At 51.0% G+C, this 12,339-nt stretch overlaps 1 protein-coding gene across 4 annotated transcripts in view; it reads right to left on the reverse strand.

The window, feature by feature from the left end:
- The window catches only part of SH3KBP1 (SH3 domain containing kinase binding protein 1), a 338,393-nt gene that overhangs the window by 4,711 nt on the left and 321,343 nt on the right, over positions 1 to 12,339 (reverse strand). For 2 of the 4 annotated variants that reach the window (XM_080831325.1, XM_080831326.1), the window contains 3 exons: positions 8,518 to 8,627; positions 4,965 to 5,093; positions 540 to 811 (listed from right to left, as the gene is read on the reverse strand). In XM_080831325.1, the coding sequence (XP_080687451.1) occupies positions 540 to 811; positions 4,965 to 5,093; positions 8,518 to 8,627 (511 nt within the window). Of the gene's footprint in view, positions 1 to 539; positions 812 to 4,964; positions 5,094 to 8,240; positions 8,628 to 12,339 lie in introns of all 4 variants that reach the window. The other 2 variants (XM_080831328.1, XM_080831327.1) reach the window with 1 other exon arrangement.

A 12,339-nucleotide genomic window follows, 5' to 3' on the forward strand; every position in this document is an offset into this window, starting at 1 on the left:
GCAGAGAGCGTGTGTAGACACGCATGGAGAGACCCCGAGTCTCATGGGGAGAACATCTTGCTGAGAGTAAAGTCTTGGGTTTAAAGAATCCCCGCATCTCTCATACCCATTCCAGCCCCTAAATGCAAGCCAATCACTTTGTCAGACAGCGAGCTGAAGAAATGGCAATTTTGCTGGTGCTGGAGGAAACACTGGCTGTTCGGCTAATCAGGAAGTGGTAGAAGCGCATACTGTATTTTATGGGGATTTAAAGATCGTTCTTTTTAGCAGCCTGCTGGGTGCATTAGTCCTGGTAAGTGACTCTGCTGTCTGCCCCGCAGCCGGCCCGTGCCATCCCTGCGTGCCGCAGATCCGGTCACACAAGGAGCCGAGGGACACGAAGCCTCTCAGGTTCAAACCCGCCTCACCCCTGCTGCCACCCCCCTGGGGGAGCGGGCCGCCCACTCGGGCAGGTGGGAGACCCAGGCTTGCAGAATGTGGCCCTGGCCCAGCGGGCAGCAACTTGGGAGGTGGACGAAGAAGGGGCCCCAGACACTCACTTCTGCTGGTCCTTCATGGTCTCGATGATGCTCCTCAGCTCGCGGACCTGCGTCCTTAGCTCCTCCACGGCCGCTTGACTGCTGGCTGCGGGCTCCATCTTTGGTTTTCCTTCCGAGCCAAACAGAGATGGGGAGTTGGCTCTGTGTCCGGCTGTTCCCAAAGAGGACGACAAGGGGGCAGATGTCGCCGAGGACAGAGGGGCTGGCCCACCACCGCCACCTGCAGCCATGCTCCCTGGCTTGGGCGGCAGGGACGCTTTGTTGTCGGACACCTGCGATGAGGGAAGGCGGAGAGGATTCAGGCCCGGGATCCGTGTTCAGTGAAGTCCCCATCTATATCCCCGTGCCCGTCTCCTGAAACACACTCGTTACTCACCCCTTCATCCACAAGCCCCCGAGGGCCTACTTGGCACAGGCATCCCTCTTCAAGAGCCTCCCCCTCCGTGTTTTAAATTCGACCACCCACCTGGACAGGTAGTTCCTAGCTGGTTTAACGTACGAGTCTGGAGGCCCACCTGCTTGCTAGGCTCTGCAAACTCTGAAGTGAGCAAAACATCTTCCTAGCTCCCAAGAGCTCAGAACACAGTGAGGAGCGGACAGACCAGCCGACACACTGCAGATGCGGGGGGCGGTCTGCACACAGGGAGGTCAGCACGGAGACATGAAGCACACACAACGGACCAACTAGCCCAGAAGGAAGGCGCCGGGGAGCTGCTGAGAGCCCCATCCTGGAGGAGGAGGACTGGGAGGCGGCCAGAAGAGGAAGGGCGATTGGAGAGGACGGTTCTAGGAGGGAGGGAATGAGGCACATTTACGGCAAGCGGTCGCTCGGCAGCTGGGACAGCACGGGAGATGGGGTGCAGGCTGGGGAGGTAGAGCGGGCCGTGCAAAGGGGTAAAAACATCCTGCACAAAGCTCACAATGACTCTGGCTACAGAAGGGCCTAAAGGTGGGCACGCCTGGAGGCCGAGGGAATTCCTAGGAGATTCTCATCCGAGGAAAGCCAGGAATGGTGGGCGTGTGACAGACAGCGGCCAAGGGCAGAGAGCAAAGACAGCTCTGAGAGCTGCGGCGAAGGCAGGCTCATCCCACCGAGAGACAGAGTGCCTGGCCTCGGGGAGCAGACCCCCGGCAGAGGGGGACGTGGGTCCGGACAGGCTGCAGGGCCGAGGGCGGGGACGGAGGAAGCAGGCTGGGAGGTTGGTTGTACCTTTCTCGGCAGGAGGAACAGCCTGAAGGCCCAGAAGACAATTTCACTTTTGACATTCTGAGTTTCAGGAGCCTGAGGGATAGCCAAGGGGACACGTCCAGGGCGCAGAGCCAAGGAATGAATAAGTGAGCTGGGCCAGAGAGATCACCCGAGGAAGCGGCACCACGGGGTGAGTAACACAGGATCGGGGGAGAAGAGGCCCAGTGATGGGACCTGCGGACTTGGTGAATTGAAGAGGTGGGAGGAGAAGGGAGAGACGTCAGGGACCGGGACAAAGAGCGCTGACCAGAAGAGGGGCAGGGCTTACGGAAGTCCCCTGAGAGATTTTCAGAAGAGAAAAAAGGGTTGGATAAGCAGGTCAAGGGCGCTGAGAGGAAAACGGGGCTTGGGGGGCCTTTGGTGCCACAAGGGAGACTGAGGCCTCATCACGGCACCTCAGCACCTGAAGAGGCGGAGAGAGGCGTGGCCTGCAAGTTTAGAACTCTCTTTCCAGAAAGCTGGCTGAAGACAGAAGATGGGAGAAGGAGAAAGCGTTCACGGAGAAGCCTCAGGAAGTGACGGAATCATGCAAGGGCTCTGTTTGCTTTCAGAGATGGGGGAGACGCTGAGCTGCACGATATCCTCATGGAAAAGACCAAGGCAGGGCCAAGCTGGAGACAGAGGAGACAGGTCGGGGAGGCCTGATGGAGAAGTGTCTTGCCCCAGGAGGAGGCTGAGCGGGCACAGGAAGTAGGACAGTCACGGGCAGGAGGGAAGAGGGGCATGGGGCAGCCCAGGGGAGGAGGCGGCAGCAAGGGAAGGTGAGATCCTGAGACCTAGGGCAGGGGAGTAGGAGGGCAAGCAGCACCGGATGCTGGGAGGCGAGGGGCTGAGTGATGGGGAAGTTGAGGCTGGTGGTGAAGCTTGCCAACACAGCTGGGACTGGTCCAGCAGCAGGTGCCCAGGGCAAGAGCCAAGAAGGGGCTGGCTGGCATGGTGCGGTGGGAGAGTGAGGATTCCGGCTGTGCTAGAGGGAGAGACTGGGCAGAGTGAGCCAGAACCAGATGGGCCATCATTCCCAGCCTCTCCGCCCGCCTTTTCTCTGCCAAGTTACCATTGAGGAAAAGCGCTTTCCGCTGCCAGGGACAGCGATCCGCCATCCCATGCTTATTGCTGTAGGAGTTGTAGTAAGAGGGAAGAGGGACTGACATTTATGGAGCGCTGGTCACGTGCCGGACGTCGGCTAAATGACTGAAACAGGGCTCGGCCGGCATACACTTTTGAGAGCAGGAAACCGAGGCTTAGGGACGTGGTGGAGAAATTCCCCAAGTCCACGGCTAATAACTGGCAGGACTGGGCTTCAATCCCCTCCCCTGCCGACTGGACCCTGAAGCCCCGTACCGCGACGGTGGCTGCCTGAGCGCGATGATTCATGCTCTCCTGCCCTTCTTTTCTTTGTTTCTTTCCTATTCCGGGGTTCACACTTTTCCCCACTTCGCACTCTTCATCTCCCCCTGTGCCTCTTCCAACCTACCAATGTCCTCACGGACCGACTTCCAGGCAACTCTTCCATCAGTGCATCTTTCAGCATTTCCTACCTCACTCTCTGTCCCAGCCCACTGCAGCTGACGAGGACTTCTGCAAGTCCTCACACAGTATTGGCCACTATACACCCTGCCCAAATTCGTTCAGGTGGAATTTATAGTAAGCGTTAAACAACATGCCAACTCCCAGGAAGGGAACCGGGCTCCTGGTACGGAACTTGAGAATCTGAAACCTGCAAAGCCACTGCCCACCAGTAGATGTCACTACAGAGACACCCCGGGGCCCGCAGAGAGACCGCAACTCTAGGTATACCCTCCCGTCATCAGAAAGAGCGGTGCTAATTCCAATTTCTGCAAATGGAACCCTTTTGTGAAGGAAAAATGCTTCAATTTTGTGAATAACTACCACTGATGTGTTTTCCAGGATCACAGTTTGGTGTACCAGACCGGGTTTTTAAGAAAATTCAGACGTGTAATTTCTTAAATGTGCGAGAAGGAAAATCCTACATACCCTGTAATTTCTTTGTGTTAATTCCTGGTTCAAGTGTCTTTAAAAAAGGACTGCAATTTTCTGCTGTTGGGCAGAAAGCAGTTGCTAATGTGTATAGAAAATAATTCCAATTGACTGGGTTCTCTCAGCACCAGAAAATGCACTCCGAGGATGAACAGGACAAATACCAGGTATCTTTCAGAAGTCCCGGGCAGGTGCTACCCACTGCCTTCTTTGTTTCTCACAAGCCGGTAATTTAAAATAGCTATACCATTCCCTGGGCACGCAATGAAATGAAAATGTTTTTAGACTCTAAACTGATCATAATAAATGACTCCAAAGCTGCTTTTCTTTGAGGGACCCCCATTAGTTAGTCAGAGTCGTGTGCTGCTGCCAAACATACTCTGTGACATCATCAGTTTTGAACACAAAAGCCAAGATGTGTGGGCAGAGTACACGGCACTTAATGTACGTAGTGCATTCTTTCTCCACACCTCTAGGCCCTTCAAGTTGCTTCGGCTGTGGTGGCGGTGGCGGCAGTGGTGACATGTTACAGTGTTATGTTTATGTGTGGCTGCTGGTATGAAGAGATCAAACCACAAGAGAAAACATGGAAAATCAAGCACTCAACTTGTATCTCAGAGATTCTGCCCAGCTTCAGGGACTTTGTGACATGCCTCTGGGATTTTGATGACTAAAGTAATAACTGTTACTGAAGAGTGACAAAAACTTGCATTGTCTGTTGCACTGGACTGTTTGTGTCCCCTCAACTCATACGTGGAAACCCTAACCCCCCATTGTGATGGCATTAGGAGGTGGGGCCTTTGGGAGTTGATTAGGTCATAAGGGTGCAGCCCTCATGAACGGAATTAGTGCCCTTAGAAAAGAGACCTCAGTCAGCTCCCTCTCCCTCTTTCTACCACGTGAGGACACAACGAGAAGTTGGTGGTCTGCGACCCTGAAGAGAGTCCTCACCAGAACCTACCACACTGGCACTCTCATCTGGGACTTCCAGCCTCCAGAAACGTGAGAAAGAAATTTCTGTTGTCTCTAAGCCGCCCCATCTATGACTCTGTTAGAGCAGCCTGAACGGACTAAGCCATCTGTTGATCCTTGTCAGGTTTGTAACTCGTCATCAGAGCACACCCGAAAAGGCTGGGGTCCGTGCTGTCTGGACACCCTTGCCTTGGCTGGTCACTCACTTGGGATATGGTAACAGTCTTTGAAGTTTTCTTTGATGCCTCCACTCCTCTGTGTGCAAGCGAAACGTGTTCCTCTTTATCTTCTTCGGGACTTGGGGAGTCAAAGATATCAGGGCTTGAAAGGGAAGACTGGATAAAGCCAAAAGAAAATGCTTTTGTCAGAATTACACCTTAGCTGACAGAGCTTTTGTTAACATAATGCTGTATGCTTTTCAAAGCACTCGCCACTTCTATTTTGTTTGTCTCCCTATTATAACCTCAAGAGGCAGAAAGGGTGCTATTATCTGTGCGCTAGAGATAGTGGCAGAACTGGGACTAAGAAGCGAGATTTCCTCCAGCAGGGAACTTTCCATGGGATCTTGGCACCGATGCCTGTCGGGCATTTCAGCCGTCCGGGCCTGCGTCACCCAGCCTTTCCTGCTCCCTCCATCCTTCGGAGCCTCCCTTCTTTATCTGTAAACACTTGCTACTGTGTGCTAAGCGCTGAGTGGTGCTAAACTTAGGTGACATGCCGGACACGGTCGTAGCTCTCACAAGGCTGACAGTCCAGTGGGGAGGGACACGCAGGGCAAGAGGAGGCTACCTCAGACCGGTCTCTCCTCCATTCCTTCTGGATCCTTTTCCAGGACCAGGAAATCTGAGGCAGAGCAAAGTGCCTGCAAGAACTTGTTGGAGAGGAACCGTGCCAGGGGGCACGAGGTCACAGGCCTGTGGGCCAGGGAGCAGCATTTCCGCACTCCAGGGCACAGCCCTGCCTGCCCGGTGGCCGGCTCACCTCTAACTGGGGGACTTATGGCTAAATCTCCACCCTCATGGGCACAGAATGGCAGCATCTTGTGGTAGAATATGGGGACAATACTCCTACCCTTCCTGCCTCACTGTGAAGATCAAAAAGCTGGATGAATGTGAACCAGTCAGTGGAGTTCACTTGGAAGTAAATGATTATTGTGCTAGAATTTCGCTATTTTAGCAAAAAGCAAATGAAAATGAAGAGTTTCTGAGGCAAGGGATTTTTTTTAAAATGAAGAATCGTCCAGAAATCTCTTTGGGTGAGCTTGCATTTAGCCGCATGTCTGTGCCGTCTACCCTGGTGGTGGGAAAATCATCCTATCTAGAATCATCACTGGTGTCATTACAGAAAAATCATGCCCACATCACCCCATGTTTATTTTCTTCTGTTTATCCTACTTTCTAAGGCAGGAAACTAATATATCTAGGGATTTGTAAGCAAAGTCTTAGAATTAAAAGGTCTTATTTGTTTATCTTTGTTTTATCTGAAAATCCAATTACCTAGAATAATACCCCCAACTAAGCTTTCTTATTACTCTAAGCTTAACTGCTTAACCACATTGCAGTGCCTGTAGCCCTTCACTTGGAGATTTTATTCAAAAAGCCAGTTTCCTTCTGTGTAACCTACAGTTCACGAGCTGCCAATCAAATCTCGCTCTTTGAATTCAATAAACGTAAAGAAGCTCAGACTAGGGTGAGAGGTCCCAGGCTGGCTAATCCTGGCCGGTGTATCTCCGCAGTCATTCCTTCCAATGGCCTGGTAGGAACATGTCCACATCCAGGATCCCATTTTGCTATGAAAAACCTATGGGTGCTAAGAAGAGGAAGAGCCAATACGAATTTGAAATGTCCCTCCACATGGGGATGGGTGGGGATGAAGGGAAGGGAGTAATTATACATCTTTAAAGCACAAATGTATCCTGTTATTTTAAGTCTACACGTGAAATTGTTGCACACAGAATGCCAAAATTTGAGTCACGGCGCCATAAGCTTCCTAAGGGCAGGGACCTTGTATGTCTCACTCCCAGTCATAGCCTTTGTACCTGGCTCAGAGCTGAGTCCACACGTCATAAATGCCTATAAATATTTGTTGAAAAAGTGAATGAAAAAAGGTACAGGTTAAAAGCGAGTGAAGATGAGTGCCTTTACCCGGTCCCCCAGATATACATGAACCCCCAGGCATGGGATGTATGAACCAAGGATGGGGTGGCGGATGGTAAACTGACTTCCTCTGTATTTAATTCCAGATGCCTCAAGGCCCTCTAGACCTTTCAAAGTTGGGAAGAATTTGGAGGAAAAAACAAAACGGAAGGATTCATAGAGAAGATGTGGGAGACAGGATCAAACACTTAGAGATACTAAGAGGCAATTAAATAGGTTGTGTGTGTGTGAGGCATGTCGGGGAGGGTGCAGGGAGAGGAAAGATGGTAGTGACACAGGACCCTATATGAAGAGTAAAAAAATAAGCCATTTTGTCAAGCCTTTCTTCCAGAAAGGTATCAATACATGGCTAGGGTAGTTTCTTACCAAGAGGAAAAATAGCATGATTCAAACCCCACCCCCAAACTCAACAGATAGGAGAGAAGAGGTTCGAAGGAAGTGGCATTCTCTTTCTTCTAAATGCGGCCCTCTGCGGTGGGATCAGTGATGAGGCGAAAGGAGGAAGTGTTCTGGAAAACCTGCAAAAGGTTAAGTCCTTAGTGTATCTGGGTGAATGAAGATCATAAGACCTTAGACCTGCATTCCCAGCAAGGACAAGACAATGTGATATGGGAGAGGGAGAAAGAAAGAGAGAGAGAGAGAGATCGCTCGTGGATGCATCAAGTTTTTTTTTCAATGACATTCACTTCATTGTTTATAATGAAGAAATGGAAGCAATAGTGCACTGACCAGATAAACTCTCATATATCCACAGGCTGGAACACTAGGCAGCCATGAAATGTGACATCATGGAAAATGGGCAATGATTGGGGAGAAAGGTGCACAATATGAGGGGGGGGAGCATGTACTATGTACCCCATTTGGAAGAGATAATGTTATATACATACAAATAGAATTTTAAATAAAATACAGATACACAGCAAGTGGTTAACAGTTCTTAGCTCTGGAAAGCAGGATTATAGGTAACTTACTTTCGTCTTCTTGCATTTCACTGTTGAAATTTGGTACAACAAATATGTGACAGGTTTCCAGTGAGGAAAGAAGTTATTCAAAATGACCCAAACAAAAACCTTCTTCTGTGGGTTATCTGGAGCACTCTGACTGGTCTCACCTACATGACGAGGTACCTCGTATGTGTACAATCTCCTAAAAGTGTGCAGGGGGTTCCATGGAGGGGTGCCAATAATGGGACTTCGAGAGAAAAAAGCTTGGCCATTGTCAAGCACCTGTATAGTGGCGGATTATTCTGTAGCAAAGTTTCGTTTATAGACCAAACAAACCTCATTCTCCTCTCCCACCATAAAACGTGACATTTTTTTTTCTTACCAATTTCATTTCAGGTTCAAATAAGGATCAGTCTGGAAGAAGAAAGAAGGAAAGTGGGACTAGGCAGTGCCCACTTCACTGGCACATGTGCAAAGAACAAAGAGAAAGAAATACTGCTTGATTCCAGAAGACTCTCCAATCACTCTTGGTCAGCAGGCTATCTCACGACCTCCCTCTCCTGGCTCGTCCTCGTATCAGCCACTGGCGGCAGAGTCCTTGGCTGGCGTCTCTAAGCTGACCTGCTCTCCAGCAGTAGGAGGAGTGAGGAGACACTTACGGAGGTGAGGGACTGGGATGGAGGCCGCCTCCCCGTGGCTTTTGGTCTGCTTGTGGTTGGGTGACTGAGTTTCTCAGTAGATGATACCACAGAGTCAAAACCTTCTAAGTCTAAAACAAAAGTAAAACAGAGTTTTATGAGAAAAAATCGGAGTGAGGAAAGGTTCTTAGAACAGGCCACGAGCACCTTTTCCTTAATACTCATCCTTTATATCTGGATTGTGTCATCATCGATGAAGGCGATTTCCATCCTCTGGTCATCCAATGAATGAGGTAGGTCTCTTAAAAGCTTCAGAAAGAGGGGGTAAAGGAGGAATCTCCGTTCCTCCACAAATGCAAGTTCATTTTGCTAGGTAAAACATTCTTGTCATCCCAACACGAAAAGCAGTTATCACAAGGTACAATACCCATGGGCAAACGAATGCTGATCATTGATTCCGAAAGAGGAGAGACGGCAGCTTCCTGCTTCCGTTGTAAACCACAGCCCGGCCATCCCCCTAATCGTAGACAACAAACTCCCTGGAGGTGGGGAGCAAGCTTCAACCTCTCCAGCTAACTCCCGGAGCCCAGCACCATTCTGCTTCGAGAGGCATCACTCAATGGAGACCTGGTCTTCGGTCATCAGTGCGCTCATTCATTCACGCCATCATGGCTGAGCAGCTACTCTGGCTGCACACGGGGCCAGGTCCCCAGGCTACACCAGTGAACATAGCAGAAAGCACCCTGCCCTCTGGGAGCCTCCGTCTCTGTGACAGAGGTCTCAGAGGAATATAGAATCATTCAGCCAGATCACAACCGCACCTCGCAAGTGTCCAGGAGGAAGGCCTCTGCCTTTACTGTCTCATCCATCCTCTTTGACGAATAGGTTAAGGGGTTACCTCCTTCTATCTAGTTCCGGGGGTTTACAAATCAGCATGGATGTGTGTATGGGATGCACAAAGGAATGGCTGGCAGAAAGGGGTTGATACTGAGACCCGTTATCTCTTGTGATGGGGGCAAGACCAACTCTGGCTGACAAGTAGATCATGTTTCATAAGCATGCCAGGCACCACCCTCCCAAACTATTTCCCATCCTCCTGTTAATGGAGCCCCAGTTTTGTTTCCGGAACCATGTTTAGTCTAAGCCAGTGATAGCCATCCTGCTCCTCTTTGTCTGTGATTGGTCTAGAGGTGGACAAAATTCCCCATTATATACTTTATCTGATGCCCCAAGTCATCATCTGATATTAATATCTCCCCACTTAATTGTGAATCGCTTTTTCTCTGATTGCAAAGGTAGTACCTGCTCAATGTACCACTGCTTTAGGAAAAACATGGAATTGTAACAAAAGAAAGTCAAGCATAACCTTACCACGCCAAGACAACCAGTATTAGTGTTTCAGTATATTACCCTCCAGGTTCTTTTTCTAAAAGTGGATAGTCTAGGGTCACACTACATGGAATATTGCATTTTGCTTATTTCACCTACCTCATACGCCCTGACTCTAAAAATTCTTCATAAATATTTTGACGGGGGCATAATTTTCTGTTGCACTGCCATTCATGATTTATTGAACCAATCCCCTGTTGTTGGATAACTAGTTTCCAAATCTTTCCCTCTTTGATTTTTGTTAATAGGAAAGTGCTGCACAGATAGTCTTGCGTGCATGCTATGGACAATGAGTTTAGCACGTGGTTCTGCACGTGGCTCCCCAAAGGGGAGAACGTAAGAAGGTCCAGGCCAGGGAGGTCTGCTGGTGGGTGGGGGCTGGCTACGGAGAACAGGAGGCACAAGGAGGCCAGGGGAGCTGGGGGGGAGAGGAGAGGAACAGATGCTGAGCAGGCGGCCAGGGGAGGAGATGAAGGAGAAAGCCATTAAAGGTTCCGACACTTGAGCTGCTGCCGAGGGCCTTGGCTGGGTGCAGCCAGGGGCTGAGGGCACCCGCCTGCACCGTGACTCTGTCCTGGCAACTGAAACAAGCTCTGGAGGCAAAAGCTGAGCAGGGTGAAGCAATTAAAGGCCAGTTAAAGACTAATTCACTCTGGTTCTCCACCGTGGCTGCACGGTGAAATCACCCGGACAATTTAAAAAAAGTGACTCGGGCCTGGCTCCCTCTCTGGGGACGGACTGAATTTGCTTGGGGAGCAGCCTGCGCGAGGCAGCTTTTCAGTCTCCCCCCGTGACGCTGGCACGCCGCCATGTAGAGAAGCAGCGCTCTAGCAGAGGCTGGGGAGGAAGGGAGAAGCAAGGGCTGGACCGAGCGGAGAGGAGAGGCTGCGAGGGCACCGCCACCAGGGGATTCTGAGGGGACGGCCTGCCCAGGCGAGCTGTCAGGAGTAAGGCTTGGCCACAGACAGCTCCTCCAAGGCCACGCTGGGCAGTGCTGACCTGGTGTGCGGGGCAACAGAGGTGCCCAAGCAGCTGATCAAAGTGGCACCCGAAGGCTCGGGGGCTGGGGACCAGTCAGAAACACAGCAGCGGGAGTGAGAAGGCGGCCGTAATAAATGGCACTTTCAGAATGACTCAGGTGCGGCGTGTGCCTTCCGCGCTTAGACCGTGACCCCCCGAGGAGAGGAACCCATCCTTGGGCTCTCGAGGTCTAGCACGTTCCTGGGACAGACCTGCGTCCTATTCTGTGCATGAACAGGTAAACAAACGAACTAGACAACACGTGAACAGCCCATCCCAGGAAGAAACTCTGATTCCTGGAGTGTCGCTTCCAGGGGCGCCTACTGATGGGGTGCGGGGTGGCCGCTGCGGGCCGGGAGGCAGCATTCTGGGCCTCGCCTGCAGAGGACGCTTGGCTGGCCCCTTCTGCCTCACTGGCTGAGGTCCACGCTGAAAACACCCGGACACGTGGAAGGCTGGCCACCGCTCTCCTCAAGGGATGGACAGACAGCCGAGCAGACTGCCTCATCCGTCCGTCCCTGTCACTCAAGAGTAAGAGGATGGCCAGAGTCCTTCAGGGGGAGCCACTCTTTTAACCTCTTCATGCACATCCAACTACCTGGAACTTCCAGCTTGTACAAAGCACCTTTTGGAAACAACGACACGAAACTTCCGGAAAGAAAGAGCCACACCAAGTATGAGGTCGTTTGCCGCAAAGGGCACCTCAGAGCCCCACCTGCGATGCACTTCCGCTTTCTGACAGCGGAGGGGGCCACTCTGTCGTCCCACAGCAGAAACCTTTGGCGGCCCAGAGCGCGCTCTCGTGACTGCGGCCCCGGGAGCTGACATGAAGGCAGACTTTCCATGACTAACTCATTGTGGTGTGAAGAAAATGTCCCAGTTTTCACGATGGTTTCTGAAATGAATCAGGCTGAAACTTGATATAAGCTTTCTCAGCCTGGCTGGGAATTTTTCCTCTTAGTAACAAATGGTTTTAATGCTCACAAGCCAATCCAAAACTATTGAACTGGCAAATGGTGGGTATTTTTTTAAAAGTTAGTTTCATAAGGATGAGAGGTTCTTGGCTCCTCTCGTACTTGAAAGATGAGCCCTCTGCAGACATACGGGGATAATTTATGTTGGACAGGAGCCAGCCTGGAAAGGGCGTTTGACTCTTTGTGGCATACACAGTTGCCCATTTTCCATCAACTACAGTCATAGCCTATTTCGTCCAATTAGAAAACGTGGACTTATTTTCCATGGATGGGAGGAGGGATGGTACCGGTGACCACAGGAGACCTACGACATGTCCAGTGAGAGCGCAGAAGAGAAACAGTTAAAAGTCTGAGACACGCCTGCTGTCACCAAAGGAACAGTTTTGCAAGCTCTTAAATGGCTGTTTGGTAGCTCATTGCTCTGGGCTGGAGAAAGAGCCCTAGAGCAGAAGTTTCCCAC

This window comes from Martes martes, assembly GCF_963455335.1.
Source record: "Martes martes genome assembly, chromosome: X".
NCBI lineage: Eukaryota > Metazoa > Chordata > Mammalia > Carnivora > Mustelidae > Martes > Martes martes.